General features: G+C 41.3%; 1 protein-coding gene across 3 annotated transcripts in view; it reads right to left on the bottom strand.

The window, feature by feature from the left end:
- LOC311118328 (rap1 GTPase-activating protein 2-like) overlaps window positions 1-16,542 on the bottom strand; it is a 40,905-nt gene extending 24,363 nt beyond the window's left edge. For 2 of the 3 annotated variants that reach the window (XM_084193140.1, XM_084193141.1), the window contains exons 1-7: window positions 10,365-10,394; window positions 6,083-6,118; window positions 5,594-5,812; window positions 5,014-5,117; window positions 4,444-4,522; window positions 3,877-3,930; window positions 173-256 (exon numbers count right to left, since the gene is read on the bottom strand). In XM_084193140.1, the coding sequence (XP_084049266.1) occupies window positions 173-256; window positions 3,877-3,930; window positions 4,444-4,522; window positions 5,014-5,117; window positions 5,594-5,812; window positions 6,083-6,118; window positions 10,365-10,382 (594 nt within the window). In that variant the 5' untranslated portion in view covers window positions 10,383-10,394. Of the gene's footprint in view, window positions 1-172; window positions 257-3,876; window positions 3,931-4,443; window positions 4,523-5,013; window positions 5,118-5,593; window positions 5,813-6,082; window positions 6,119-10,364; window positions 10,401-16,519 lie in introns of those variants that run through there. The other variant, XM_084193139.1, reaches the window with a different exon arrangement.
- Window positions 16,543-16,805: the final 263 nt, after the last annotated feature.

Below are 16,805 nucleotides of genomic sequence, written 5' to 3'. Positions count from 1 at the left end.
GGAGCGATTAGAGGAGAGGAGACAGAGATGAAGGGAGAAGATTAAAATGGAGATGTTAATGTATGGGGTTCCATACACAATGCAAGTTACAGGGCAAAAATAAATGGCATGGGATTGATAAGGAATAAACGGAAACACCATTTGGCAATAAAAACCTGCATATCACACTCACCTGACCAAACTTCTGGTAGATGACACCAAACTTAAAGGTGTTGTTCACTTCATGTTCGTCATAACCTATTATCAGCTGAGAGCCCTGAAACCAAAACAAAAAAATGATAAGGATGTGTGCATACATATAAAATCCAGTTATGTGATAAAGTCACTCCATAACTCGGGCAGACATTTACACTATATATACAAATGTATGTGGACACCCCTTCAAATTAGTGGATTCAACTATTTCAGCCACACCTGTTGCTGACAGGTGCATAAAATCGAGCACACAGCCATGCAATCTCTATAGACAAACATTGGCAGTAGAATGGCCTTACTGAAGCGCTCAGTGACTTTCAAAGTGGCACCGTCTTAGGATGCTACCTTTCCAACAAGTCTGCTCATCAAATTTCTGCCCTGCTAGAGCTGCCCCGGTCAACTGTAAATGCTGTTATTGTGAAGTGGAAACGTCTAGGAGCAACAACGGCTCAGCTGCGAAGTGGTAGACCACACAAGCTCACAGAACGGGACCGCCGAGTGCTGAAGCGTGTAGCGTGTAAAAATCGTCTGTCCTCAGTTGCAACACTTACTACCGAGTTCCAAACTGCCCCTGGAAGCAACGTCAGCACAATAACTGTTCTTCAGGAGCTTCATGAAATGGGCTTCCATGGATGAGCAGCCACACACAAGCCTAAGATCCCCATGAGCAATGCCAAGCGTCTGCTATACTGGTGTAAAGCTCGACGCCATTGGACTCTGGAGCAGTGGAAATGCATTCTCTGAAGTGATGAATCACGCTTCACCATTTGGAAGTTCGAATCTGAGTTTGGCGGATGCCAGGAGAATGCTACCTGCCCGAATGCATAGTGCCAACTGCAAAGTTTGGTGGAGGAGGAATAATGGTCTGGGGAAGGCCCTTTCCTGTTTCAGTATGACAATGCACCTGTGCACAAAGCGAGATCCATACAGAAATGGTTTGTCGAAATCGGTGTGGAAGAACTTGACTGGCCTGCACAAAGCCCTGACCTCAACCCCATCGAACACCTTTGGTATGAATTGGAACGCCGACTGCGAGCCAGGCCTAATCGCCCAACATCAGTGCCCGACCTCACTAATGCTCTTGTGGCTGAATGGAAGCAAGTCCCCGCAGCAATGTTCCAACATCTTGGGGAAAGCCTTCCCAGAAGAGAGGAGATTGTTATAGCAGCAAAGGGGGGGCCACTCCAAAATAATGCCCATGACGAGCAGGTGTCCACATACTTTTGGTAATGTAGTGTATGTCTATCACGTCTGTGGAGGTCAGGGTTGTATTCAATAGGCACCAAATGGAAAGAAACTGACTAAAACAGGAAGGGACTACTTGGACTTGTCCAATAAGAAATGCTCATTTCTGTTTTCAGCTGCAAAATGTTTTCCGTTGCATGCCCTAATGAATACGACCCAGGACCACTGTGGGTTGATTGTGGCCATTTTGAAAGGCAGTCAGCTGTGACCAGTGGGGGATGGGAGAGGGGGGGGGGGGGGGGGGGGGGGAGCAGTCTGAGCCGACTGTCATAATAACAGATCAGTTCTACAGGACCCGGAGCAGAGGCACAACAAGCAGCTCCATCATCCTTATGACCTCTGATGTGATGAACAGAACTAGCTGTCACATATACAGTGGGGAAAAAAAGTATTTAGTCAGCCACCAATTGTGCAAGTTCTCCCACTTAAAAAGATGAGAGAGGCCTGTAATTTTCATCATAGGTACACGTCAACTATGACAGACAAATTGAGGGAAAAAAATCCAGAAAATCACATTGTAGGATTTTTTATGAATTTATTTGCAAATTATGGTGGAAAATAAGTATTTGGTCACCTACAAACAAGCAAGATTTCTGGCTCTCACAGACCTGTAACTTCTTATTTAAGAGGCTCCTCTGTCCTTCACTCGTTACCTGTATTAATGGCACCTGTTTGAACTTGTTATCAGTATAAAAGACACCTGTCCACAACCTCAAACAGTCACACTCCAAACTCCACTATGGCCAAGACCAAAGAGCTGTCAAAGGACACCAGAAACAAAATTGTAGACCTGCACCAGGCTGGGAAGACTGAATCTGCAATAGGTAAGCAGCTTGGTTTGAAGAAATCAACTGTGGGAGCAATTATTAGGAAATGGAAGACATACAAGACCACTGATAATCTCCCTCGATCTGGGGCTCCACGCAAGATCTCACCCTGTGGGGTCAAAATGATCACAAGAACGGTGAGCAAAAATCCCAGAACCACACAGGGGGACCTAGTGAATGACCTGCAGAGAGCTGGGACCAAAGTAACAAAGCCTACCATCAGTAACACACTACGCCGCCAGGGACTCAAATCCTGCAGTGCCAGACGTGTCCCCCTGCTTAAGCCAGTACATGTCCAGGCCCGTCTGAAGTTTGCTAGAGTGCATTTGGATGATCCAGAAGAGGATTGGGAGAATGTCATATGGTCAGATGAAACCAAAATATAACTTTTTGGTAAAAACTCAACTCGTCGTGTTTGGAGGACAAAGAATGCTGAGTTGCATCCAAAGAACACCATACCTACTGTGAAGCATGGGGGTGGAAACATCATGCTTTGGGGCTGTTTTTCTGCAAAGGGACCAGGACGACTGATCCGTGTAAAGGAAAGAATGAATGGGGCCATGTATCGTGAGATTTTGAGTGAAAACCTCCTTCCATCAGCAAGGGCATTGAAGATGAAACGTGGCTGGGTCTTTCAGCATGACAATGATCCCAAACACACCGCCCGGGCAACGAAGGAGTGGCTTCATAAGAAGCATTTCAAGGTCCTGGAGTGGCCTAGCCAGTCTCCAGATCTCAACCCTATAGAAAATCTTTGGAGGGAGTTGAAAGTCCGTGTTGCCCAGCGACAGCCCCAAAACATCACTGCTCTAGAGGAGATCTGCATGGAGGAATGGGCCAAAATACCAGCAACAGTGTGTGAAAACCTTGTGAAGACTTACAGAAAACGTTTGACCTGTGTCACTGCCAACAAAGGGTATATAACAAAGTATTGAGAAACTTTTGTTATTGACCAAATACTTATTTTCCACCATAATTTGCAAATAAATTCATTAAAAATCCTACAATGTGATTTTCTGGATTTTTTCCCCTCATTTTGTCTGTCATAGTTGACGTGTACCTATGATGAAAATTACAGGCCTCTCTCATCTTTTTAAGTGGGAGAACTTGCACAATTGGTAGCTGACTAAATACTTTTTTTCCCCACTGTATGTCACTCCCTTTGGTTCCTTCCATAGGCGTTATTGATTCTGTTACTCTGTTCCTGTCTGGGCGCTACTCTTGTTTTGTTCCATGTTTTATTTATCATTAAATGCACTCCCTGTACTTGCTTCCCGACTCCCAGCGTACATTGTTACATTAGCACTGCCTACACCACATCAGTAAGACAGAACATGGTGGTACAGGCTGTGTAGTGGACCAGGTGGAAGTTGCAGCAAACGAAAGAAAAGGGACTGAAAAAGGGAGAGACTACCTGGAAATGTCCAATAAGAAACACTTGTGTTCATTGCAAAACGTTTTGAAAAAATTATGCATGCCCCATAGAAATAGAATTGCTAAAAAACTATTTATATTTCTATGGCATGACCTAATGAACGACCCTGGTTCTATGGCTACTGTAGTAGAGGTGGAAGCGCCTGGCTGAAAGGAAACTGTGGAGCAGACTCACTCTGGGGTACAGGACCGGGTTGAACTTCAGGCCAGTCACGTCGTCGCAGAGAAGCTGAAACACAGACAGACAGATACGGATCCATTTGAAATCACAGTGATGGAAACAAATCGATTTTAGGTTGAAGGGGCAATCTGGTATTGGTACATCCCTTTATGGACTGTTAAATTAATTATAATATATCAGTGTATAAATGAATCATGAGCTTATTTCAACTGTCTTACCGCATCAGAACCCAAAAGCTTGTTTTACTTCATTGTTTGTAAACAATGTAAATGTAAACAAACGCTATAGTTTCAACTCATGGTTAAAACTATAATTTTGATCTCATGGTCAGTCTATGAATTTGAAAGTGGCGAAATTTCTTCAACCCCACCCTCAGCTGTTTACCAAAACAGTGGTGGGCTGTCAGCATTGTTGATTTTTGGAATCCAGATCACCACTTTACACTGAGTACATGTTGTATTGAGTGAACATGTGGTACTTGGTGGTGCGTAAGTCGCTTTGGATAAAAGCGTCTGCTAAATGGCATATTATATATTATATTATTAAGTCAGCCCTCCTTACCTTGGCTATCTGGGGTACACTGGGAAGCTGGTTGAGGCCTGCCAGAGAGATCCTGTCATGGTGTGTCTTTGTCCTCGACCTGGGTGATGATTGCACAAAACCATTGTCAATAACCACATCTTAAAGAAGGTAGGCAGCACATCGCACATACATACTCCCTATACCTACAGTGAAAGTTCTGGCTACCGGTTACATGATAAGTGTGTAAATCCACATTCACAAGGTAGGGGTAGTGTGACTATAACAATGGGTCCAAGCCAGGCTCCAGAACCAACATAGGCCCACTGGACACTGTCTGCTGTGGATGCATTAATGGGTCCAGGCCAGGGCAGATCATAGCTAGTTCAGATCCTACATCCCTACTGGAACTCCTGGCCCTATTGTATGTAATTATATGACTGTAGCTACCTGAGCATGATGGAGGAACTCCTGGCCCTAGTTTAACTACCGGAGCTTGATGGAGGAACTCCTGGCCCTACTGTAGCTACTTGAGCATGATGGAGGAACTCCTGGCCCTACTGTAGCTACCTGAGCATGATGCAGAGGAACTCCTGGCCCTAGTGTAGTTACCTGAGCATGATGCGGAGGAACTCCTGGCCCTCTGCCTCCTCGTGCTTCAGTGACATAATGAGGTTCCCCAGACTGCTGCCTGTGCAGTAGTAGTTCATATGCTCCTGAAGAAGAGAGAGAGAGAGAGAGAGAGAGCGAGAGAGAGAGAGAGAGAGAGAGAGCGAGAGAGAGAGAGAGAGAGTCAGAGCGATAGAAAGAAAGAGGGGAGAAAGTGATGGAGGGAGGGAGGACAGCAAATCACTACACAGTATGATGAGACAGTTTAAAGAAGTTACACAGCGTCTAATAAGGTTTAACAGTCAATATTTCACAGATCTCCATATTATTGGTGTAAATTATACGTTAATTTTTCCAAAAGACTGATTCCTAATTCTTTGTCATAACCCCAGAGCAGAATTGAGTCTGAAGTAGGAAAAATCACCGAATGGAGAAAGACTGGAGGGAAACACACCCTTACAGAGAACACACACACACGTACACACGTAAACACACACAGACACACACATGCAGGCGCAGACCCCCCTTCCCCCCCACTCACACACCCACATTATTACTACTAGCCAAATAGGCCTTGACTCACCCTGCTCAGGAAGTGTTTGCGGTAGGCCCTGGCCGTGCTGTTACACTCCAGCCGGAAGCCGAAGCCTCCCCCAGGGCTTATGTCCCCTCCGTCATCCTCCTCACAGAAGCTGCTCTCCGAGGAGGTGGGGGTGCCTGCAGGCGCCTCGGCATCCTCAATCCAGTAACCCCCAAACTGGGGCAGGATCACCTGCGGGTATGGGCTACCCTTCTCCAGAATCTGAACCACACAACCAAGGTACAAGGGGTTTATGTACCAAGACATCACCATCCACAAGAACAGGGCCATAGAAATAAATAAGAGCTTGGGATATTGATCATAAATGTGCCTGTAAATGTTCTTTGAGCCTTTACATTGACCACCAGTATTTGCATTCCTGCATGTGTGTGTGTGTATGTATGCATGCATATGTGGGTTTGTGTTATTCACGCTTGTGTGTGCATAGTGCTTTGATCCAGCTGATATGATCGTATCAGAGGGCTGACTCACATCCTCTATCCGCGGGTATGGAATGTAGTCATCCTGCTAGACAGAGAGAGGAGAGACACACACAGATCATCAACCTATTACGCTGGAATAACTAGAGCCCTGTTCAAATACATTGAATAATGCCTCTTTCCTTCCTTCTTTAAAGAAATCCCTGATCTGAAAAGGCTGGGTTGGTGAAAGCTATGTGATAGAACCATTGCTTACACCTATCAATTTGTGTAAGATCAGTGATTGCTTCAAGAAACGGAGAAAGGCATGGTGTGTTTGTAAAATATTCAAACAGGGCCTTGAACTACATTACAACTGGGGCAGTCAGTCGCCATAGTAAGCTTGAACACAGAAACACAGGGTGAACATACAGTTGAAGTCGGAAGTTTACATACACTTAGGTTGGAGTCATTAAAACTAGTTTTTCAACCACTCCACAAATTTCTTGTTAACAAACTACAGTTTTGGCAAGTCGGTTAGGACATCTACTTTGTGCATGACACAAGTAATTTTTCCAACAATTGTTTACAGACAGATTATTTCACTTATAATTCACTGTATCACAATTCAAGTGGGTCAGAAGTTTACATACACTAAGTTGACTGTGCCTTTAAACAGCTTGGAAAATTCCAGAAAATGATGTCATGCCTTTAGAAGCTTCTGATAGGCTAATTGACATCATTTGAGTCAATTGGAGGTGTACCTGTGGATGTATTTCAAGGCCTACCTTCAAACTCAGTGCCTCTTTGCTTGACATCATGGGAAAATCAAAAGAAATCAGCCAAGACATCAGAAAATAAATTGTAGACCTCCACAAGTCTGGTTCATCCTTGGGAGCAATTTCCAAACGCCTGAAGGTACAAACAATAGTACACAAGTATAAACACCATGGGACCACGCAGCCGTCATACCTCTCAGGAAGGAGACCCGTTCTGTCTCCTAGAGATGAACGTACTTTGGTGCGAAAAGTGCAAATCAATCCCAGAACAACAGCAAAGGACCTTGTGAAGATGCTGGAGGAAACAGGTACAAAAGTATCTATATCCACAGTAAAATTAGTCCTATATCGACATAACCTGAAAGACCGCTCCGCAAGGAAGAAGCCACTGCTCCAAAACCGCCATAAAAAAGCCAGACTACAGTTTGCAACTGCACATGGGGACAAAGATCTTACTTTTTGGAGAAATTTCCTCTGGTCTGATGAAACAAAAATAGAACTGTTTGGCCATAATGACCATCGTTATGTTTGGAGGAAAAAGGGGAATGCTTGCAAGCCGAAGAACACCATCCCAACCGTGAAGAACGGGGGTGGCAGCATCATGCTGTGGGGGTGCTTTGCTGCAGGAGGGACTGGTGCACTTCACAAAATAGATGGCATCATGAGGAAGGAAAATTATGTGGACATACTGAAGCAACATCTCAAGACATCAGTCAGGAAGTTAAAGCTTGGTCGCAAATGGGTCTTCCAAATGGACAATGACCCCAAGCATACTTCCAAAGTTGTGGCAAAATGGCTTAAGGACAACAAAGTCAAGGTATTGGAGTGGCCATCACAAAGCCCTGACCTCAATCCTATAGAAAATGTGTGGGCAGAACTGAAAAAGCGTGTGCGAGCAAGGAGGCCTACAAACCTGACTCAGTTACACCAGCTCTGTCAGGAGGAATGGGCCAAAATTCACCCAATTTATTGTGGGAAGCTTGTGGAAGGCTACCCGAAACGTTTGACCCAAGTTAAACAATTTAAAGGCAATGCTACCAAATACTAATTGAGTGTATGTAAACTTCTGACCCACTGGGAATGTGATGAAATAAATAAAAGCTGAAATAAATCATTCTCTCTACTATTGTTCTGACATTTCACATTCTTAAAATAAAGTGGTGATCCTAACTGACCTAAAACAGGGATTTTTTACTAGGATTAAATGTCAGGAATTGTGAAAAACTGAGTTTAAATGTATTTGGCTAAGGTGTATGTAAACTTCCGTCTTCAACTGTATATACAGTATTTTATTCTACAGAAGCAATTGATGGTCCAATGAGTGATGCAACACAATGAAACAGCACAGTCATCAAACAGGGAAACATTGATGGGGAGTCTCCACCTTCCGACACTCTCAGAGATACGAGATAGTCTCAGTATTGACTCTTTGTTTTTACACTGTATATAGTCCCAGGAGATTGAGGGGAATAGCATTCATTATGAACAGCTCTTTGTTACTTTAAGTTAGCCTACGTTTTTCCTGGTTGAGGGGACCTTAGGAGAGTGTTACAAGAGAGTGGTGAAACTACTCCAGGATGACAGGGTTAACACGGAGGATGACCACCACCACAATCAAACAAAGAAGGGATGGAAAAAATTGATAAAGGAATACATTAATAAATTGATAAAGGAATACATTAATAAATTGATAAAGGAATACATTAATCAATTAATAAAGGAATGCACACAGAGGCAAGGTCAATGCACCATGACAGAGAAGCATGCCCAGTGGTGAGGTCCACAGACACTGACGTGAGTGTGTGTGTGTGTGTGTGTGTGTTTCTCAGACCTTGCTTCTCTGCGAGTGGGGCTTCGTCGCCTCAGATTTAGGGACCTGGTTAGGGTCACGCATGTGGACGGAGGGTCACAAGGGTACAAAAATGATCATTCCTGACTTACGCAACTCCCAGATCAGTTACTGTACGTACATATTGTACACTCTTAGAAAAAAGGGTTCCAAAAGGGTTCTTCGACCGTCCCCATAGGAGAACCATTTTTGGTTCCTGGTAGAAACCTTTTGGGTTCCATTTAGAACCTTCTGTGGAAAGGATTCTTAATGGAACCCAAAAGGGTTATACCTGGAACCAAAAGGATTCTACCTGGAAGGGTTATTCAAAGGGTTCTCCTATGGGGACAACCAAATAACCATTTTAGGTTCTAGATAGCACATAGGTGGAACCCAGGTAAAATATTTGCTTGGATATAAGAAGTGTTTGCATATGCAGAGCATACATGACTCCAGTTGACACATCCTGAATTGCACAATTACCAATCTACTGGAAAGACCTGTGGAGAAAGACTTATGTGCATGTGTGAAGGCTCTGAAGCCTGAATCCTTACCACACACACAGATTCTCTCAAGTCTTTTACCAGACTTAATCATATCTCAATTATCCTTATCCCGGCGTGGGAAGACCCTTAAGACCTCACACACAAGTCAAGTCATTCTCCAGACTTAAACCGCATCCGTATCCCTACTTTCCATTATTGATTTCAGTGGTCAACGCACAGACTGGTTTAGCTATCTATCTATGCACTCTCTGCATGCTTTTGAATGGTCCTCATCCTCCAGTGATGCTTGTCTCTGGTTCAGCAGAGTGGCTCTGACATAACCTGGTCCCCAATCTGTTTATGCTGCATTGACAATGACCATAGGAGTTGGCAATACAGCACCATCAGATCAGGGACCAGGCTAGCTCAGACAGACAGACAGACAGACAGACAGACAGACAGTAGAGGGGATGGGGAAACAGATGTAGCTCAGTGGGGGACTACTTGTCAACACCGCTGGGTTAGATCAACGCTAGGGGCCTGTCTTAATGCATCCATCTTCGATCCCTCTGAGACGGGCTCTGTGATCAACCATTCCAGATAGAGGCTTTTCAACTGTTCCACCATCGATTGCTCTAGTCTAGTTAGTAGTGCGGGTCGATGTGGCGCTGTGCTCTGTAAGGGACTGTGGGGACAGAGAGGGGTCTGGTAAGGACTGACTCAGAGGTGGCAGCAGGCCAGTGTGGCCTCTGTCCTCGCACACTTGTCATCAGGTGCTGTCGATATCCTGTCCTCCTCCGCTCACTCCCTCTCTGTCAAAAGCTCCCCCACTGTCCCCAAATGGGCATGACAAAGCTGCCACCACCACCGACCCTATTCCTGCCCCCACCCTGCCTAAAACCCCATTCCCACAGAAGATCCCAGAACCCCACAGACACAGTGCAGCAGAACAGGACAGAGAAATCAATGGGTTTTTAGAGGGAGCTCGTTAACTTGGTTCGGTTCGGCCCATTACTCAATCAGGACCAGAGATTGGACCCGGTCGTCTCGGCTCCTCAAATTAAGGGCGGCCTGCGTTCCCCCTCCAAACTCCCATGGCTTAATAACGGGACCCTTCTGCTCGTTAGGGAGGACCCGTGATTAAAATCTCAGGAAGTGATGGACGTGTCGTGCTTTCATCACCACGTCCATGCCAGCAGCTTAGAGAGAAGAGAAGGAAAGAGAGAAGGAAGAGGAAGAAGAGAGAAGAGGGAGGAGTCTTACCTGCATCCTTCCCAGCATGTCAAAGAACTCGGCAGACTGAAACAAACAGACAAACAGAGGTGATTATTTTACCACAATGTCATACAGTTATAGTGAATGCGGTTATAGTGTATCAAATTGTCCTGGACCAATGTGATACACTATAAGTGGAGTGCACTTTATTTCCTAAATAAGCACTAAATTAATTCATGACAGATATTTTCAATTAGGGTTAATTTGGTATAGGTTGAGGTATGGCTTTGTGATGTCCACAAAACATAACACCAGCGTGAGATGGTTTAAGTGTGAACAAGGGGTTTCTGGGTATTTCTATGGAAATAGAGAGAGGTCTGGTCACTGAGGCTGCGTTCCAGGCTGACTACATTGAGATGTATACGCGCTAACCACATCATGTGATATAACAATCTGATGCCTGACTGGACAGTCTGCAATGTAGCCTCGAAAGTGTACTGAAACTTCTAAAACCCAGTAACTACAATTATCACACCACGATCATCTACAGCTAGCAGAATTTCCACACTGGTTAGCAATAAGGCAGAGCAGATAAGGAAGGACAGTCCTACACCCTCTCACACCCATATGTGCAGTATCTGTGTTTGTATATTATACAAACACAGATAAGCAAGCCTACTCCACTTCCTCAAAACTGTCACTCCAGAAAAAGAATGGGCTGTTGTTGTGCTCCTGGCACATCAATATGCTTCCTATGAAACTACACTGAAGTTCTGGGTCAAAATCTTACTGACAGGATGTGCTCCTGGCACACTAATATGCTTCCTATGAAACTATACTGAAGTTCTGGGTCAAAATCTTACTGACAGGATGTGCTCCTGGCACACCAATATGCTTCCTATGAAACTATACTGAAGTTCTGGGTCAAAATCTTACTGACAGGATGATGGAAAAATGTAAAGAATGAAAGTGCAGACAACTAAATATTGGTAATAAATGTAGTGCATTCAACAATTCGAGATGAAGTAGCGTGGAAAAAAGAATGGGGGGGGGGAAATATACTTCTCCCATGGGCAAAGAAATTCAAAAGGGGTGATGATATTAATTAATAGTAATTTCGATCCGAATGTGCAAATTGTACAAATAGATACACAAGGTAGATGGATTATTTTAAATATGTTATTGGACCATAAACAGATATGGCTCATTAACCTTTACGGACCAAATAATGATGATCCACAATTCTTTGACAATATATATAATAAATTATCAAGCCTGCAAGCAACTCAAGACAATATTATTATGGTGGGGGATTATAATACTGTTTTAAATAGCTCAATGGACCGTAAAGGAAATCACACCACAAACAATCACCCACATGCTCTTAAGGAAATTGTGAATGTCATGGATACATTAGAACTAGTAGATATATGGAGGCTTAAATATACTGATCTAGTGAGATATACATGGCGGAGACTGAATCAAGCTAGTCTTCTTGACTTCTTTCTTATCTCATTCTCGTTGGCACCAAAAGTAAAAAAAGTGTTGATACGGGACAGAATGCGGTCGGACCATCATATAATAGGCATATACATTACTCTTACTGAATTTCCACGTGGGCGAGGATATTGGAAATGTAATCAAAGCCTATTGGATGATAATTTATTTATAATTAGAACAAAGGAATTTATAACTGACTTTTTCCAACATAACATAGGTACAGCGAATCCCCTTATTGTATGGGACACCTTTAAATGTGCCTTTAGAGGCCATGCAATTCAGTACTCATCTCGAAAACAAAAGCAATTTAGGTCAAAAGAGTTTATACTAAGAAAGGAAATAGAAAGTCTAACAGAACAGATAGATGGCAATAAAAACTGTAACATAGAGGCTCAGAATAAATTAGAGGAAAAACAAAAAGAAATGGAGAAACTTATTCAAGAAAGATCAAGTGTAATATATTATAAAAATAAAGCAAACTGGATGGAATATGGGGAAAAATTCACAAAATTCTTTTTTAATCTTCAACATAGGAATGCTACCAAAAAGAACTTAATGAAACTGGTTACAATTGACGGAGTCACCCATAATTCACCAAATGATATTTTGAAGGAAGAAACAAAGTACTTTAAGCATATGTTTTCTTTTCAGTCGCCTCCATCTCCTCTAACTGAAGCTAATTGTAGAGATTTTTTTTCTATTGATAATGTCAAATTAACAGCCACACAGAAAGACTCATGTGAAGGTGAAATTACAGAGGAGGAACTTCTGGATGCAATTAAAGACTTTAAGTCTGGGAAAACTCCAGGGTTGGATGGCATACCAGTCGAGGTATACCAAACCTTTTTTGATATACTAAGAGGACCGTTATTAGCATGTTTTAACCACTCCTATGTAAATGGTAGATTATCTGACACTCAAGAAGAAGGACTGATCTCATTATTACTGAAACAGGATACAAGTGGAAAATATAAAGATCCAGTCCATTTACAAAATTGGAGGCCCCTTACACTTCAGTGTTGTGATGCAAAAATCCTAGCAAAATGTATAGCGCATAGAATTAAAAAGGTATTGTCGGATATTATTCATTCTAATCAGACAGGTTTTTTACATGGAAGATACATTGGAGATAATATAAGGCAAGTATTGGAAACAATAGAACACTATGGAAAATATGGGAAACCAGGCCTGCTATTCATAGCAGACTTCGAAAAGGCATTTGATAAAGTTCGACTGGGGTTTATATATAAATGCCTGGAGCATTTCAATTTTGGAGAATCTCTTATAAAATGGGTCAAAATCATGTATAGTAACCCTAGGTGTAAAATAGTAAATAATGGCTATTTCTCAGAAAGTTTTAAACTGTCAAGAGGAGTGAAACAAGGTTGTCCACTATCCACTACCATATCTATTTATTGTGGCCATCGAGATGTTAGCTATTAAAATCAGATCCAATAATAATATCAGAGGATTAGAAATACAGGGCTTAAAAACAAAGGTGTCATTGTACGCTGATGATTCATGTTTTCTTTTAAATCCACAACTAGAATCCCTCCACAGCCTCATAGAGGATCTAGATACATTTTCTAACCTCTCTGGATTACAACCAAATTATGACAAATGTACTATATTACGTATTGGATCACTAAAAAATACAATTTTTACATTACCATGTAGTTTACCAATAAAATGGTCTGATGGTGATGTGGATATACTCGGAATACATATCCCAAAGGAAATAAATGATCTCACTTCAATACATTTTAATAGAAAGTTAGCAAAAATAGATAAGATCTTACTACCATGGAAAGGAAAATACCTGTCAATTTGTGGAAAAATCACCCTGATTAACTCTTTAGTATTATCCCAGTTTACCTATTTGCTTATGGTCTTGCCTACGCCTAGCGAACAGTTTTTTAAATTATATGAGAAAAAAATATTCAATTTTATTTGGAACGGCAAGCCAGACAAAATTAAAAGAGCATATTTATATAATGAATATGAATTCGGAGGACAGAAATTATTAAATATTAAAGCATTAGACCTATCACTAAAAGCTTCAGTCATACAAAAGTTATACTTAAATCCTAACTGGATCTCAAGCAAATTAGTAAGATTGTCTCACCCAATGTTCAAGAAAGGCCTTTTTCCCTTTATTCAGATTACAACCTCTCACTTTCAGTTATTTGAAAAGGAAATAATCTCCCAAATGTCACTATTTCTAAAACAAGCCATAGAAAGTTGGTTGCAAATGTCAATTTAATCCTCCAGAAACGACAGAACAAATAATGCAACAAATATTGTGGTTAAATTCAAATATACTAATTGACAAAAAACCTTTATTTTTTGACAGAATGTTTAAAAAAGGTATAATCTTCGTAAATGATATCATCGGTAGGACTGGTGGAGTTATGACGCACATGCAGCTAACAAAAACATATGGAAATGTCTGCTCTACCCAAAATTACAACCAAATAATTGCAGCCTTACCGCAAAAATGGAAGAGGAAAGTGGAAGGGGGAGAAAGTAAGGAACTTGTCTGTCGGCCTTGCATTAAAGAACATAATTGGTTAAGGAAAACTGTGATAAATAAAAAAGTATATCAGTTTCACTTAAGGACCAAAGGATTGACAGCCGTCCCATATAGATTGCAAAATAGTTGGGAAGAGATCTTTGACGTACCGATCCCATGGCATAGTGTTTATGAACTGACACGCAAAACGACACCGGATTCAAAAATTTGAATCTTTCAATTTAAATTATTATATAAAATTCTTGCTACCAATAGAATGTTATTTATATGGGGGATACAATCTTCCCAGCTCTGCAGATTTTGCTGTGAAGAGACAGAATCATTGGATCATTTGTTTTGGTTCTGTCCATTTGTAGCTTGTTTTTGGACACAGGTCCAGGAATGGCTAAAGGATTGCAATATTTACCTGGAACTAACCTTACAGATAGCATTACTGGGTGATCTGAAAAGTCATAGTCAATCAATCAATAATATAATAATACTTTTAGCAAAAATGTTTATTTTTAATTCACAATCTGTAGAAGCAATGAGAATAGAAAGGTTCAGAACTTTTGTAAAACATCACAGTACGGTTGAAATATATATGGCAGAAATCCTATATGGATGGTGTTAAGAGATAGATGGGAGGTATTGAATAGAGTTGAAGGATGGGACTAATAACAAATAACAACATATAATAACAAAGATAGCTAATAATGTAAGCATACTGTGTCCATAATAAGTATATAGGTTGTATGTTGGGAGCTTTTGGGAAAGAGCACAGTTAGAAAGATATGGCATATAGAAGCAAACTGGATGGACATCATGAAAATGATCGGCGAGGTTGAGAGTAGAAGAAGTTCAGGAGCAAAAAAAATTTAAATTAATTTTTTTTATATATATATATAATAGAATTATTGTAAAATTAACTCTGTCCATAAGGTGTAGATAGTAAGTATAGACCGGAAGTAGAGGCCTGGACATTGTTGTTCACTAATTTACTCCAAGTAGGGAAAGGATGGTGGGGTTGAAAAGTAATAAAGGGGAGTATATATATAAAAAAAATAAAAAAAATAAAAAAACATGGGGGATTGGAAGTGATGCAGACAATTACATTGATAGAAGATACAATCTATCTGCAATATTAAGCTGATCCATTCCCCCCCCCCCAAAAAAAAAAAAAAAAAAAAAATGTAGTGCATTATCATTATTGTAATGATCATCAAACAATTCAAATAACTAATGTCAATATAGGGACCACTCTGAGCTGAATGAGAGTGGAGATCAGGAAGTAAAGTTGTCATTAACACATGATCCCATTACACTTAAAGTAGCTGTCAAAGACTTCTACGAAATATGACCTACTATTAATTACAATATGAGTGAAATAGATTTCTTTCCAAAAAATAAAAATGATGTAGGCCCTTTGTTAATAAGCAGCTTTTCTGTGTGACCCTGCTTTCCCTATTCACAAACAGCACTATGGTGTGGGCAAATACCGGTGATTATAAATATTATAAATAAGTAAAGGACAAGTCAACAACATTATTTGGATATGAGTGAACAGAATATATGCTTTAAAAATGAGATTTTCATTGGTAAGTTACTATAATAGTTGGTAGACGAAAAACTCTACAAAGAAACAAAAACGTCTTGACTGCTTTTGACCTGACGAAGATCCATCTTGGATTAAAACATTGTTTTATACAGTGTTGTCCTGGCCTTTTTGTGTCTTTATAATGAATGACAGTCAATCAACAAACACATAGTTCTCTATGTGACGGTCAAAGGTCATACTCAGGAAATATGCTAAAGGCACAAAGGATGAGGAACATAATCAACTACATTGTTTGAATCACAGGTTTCAGGTTTCAAGGTTGGCAAGTAGAGAATGCAGACTAAGGCTGTCAAAGCACTACTTATCAGAAATACACGAGGCACCGGTAAAATGCACCATTTCATACAGTGAGCTTAATGGCATTAATGACAAAGCTAAACACAAATGATTTGAAAGGTGTGAGCTTCAATGAGTAACACTGACATTACTGCTTCCCTATCTACACAGGTACTAATAACCCCTTATCAACGCAGCCATTAAACCCACCGCATTACAGCAACATGTTATATCATACACGAACACCACCAGCAATACCACTAAAACACACCAAGACCTGGAAAACCCATGTTTTACCTTAAGATATACAACCTGGTACTCTGTAAACCAGGAAAACCAGGGAAACGATCCATGTCACAGCAGTAAAAACATCTATTTACTTTAGCCCCGGGATATCCATCCCACCTGAGCTCAGGTGAACATGCTAATCCCACAGCTGTCAGTGCAGCGGGAGTTATCGTTTAGTTATTCATTAACCTGCCACAGAGTCCCAAACCCACACAGCTAGTCCCACAGAGTCAACACAAAGAGCCAGGCTCACACAGCCCTACAGATGGGCACTGTAACCTTGGTGATTCATCGT

Source organism: Coregonus lavaretus, assembly GCF_964263955.1.
Source record: "Coregonus lavaretus genome assembly, contig: HAP1_SCAFFOLD_1904, whole genome shotgun sequence".
NCBI classification, from domain to species: Eukaryota; Metazoa; Chordata; class Actinopteri; order Salmoniformes; family Salmonidae; genus Coregonus; species Coregonus lavaretus.
The sequence above is the reverse complement of the archived record's forward strand: the minus strand, read 5'-3'. Positions and strand labels throughout refer to the sequence as shown.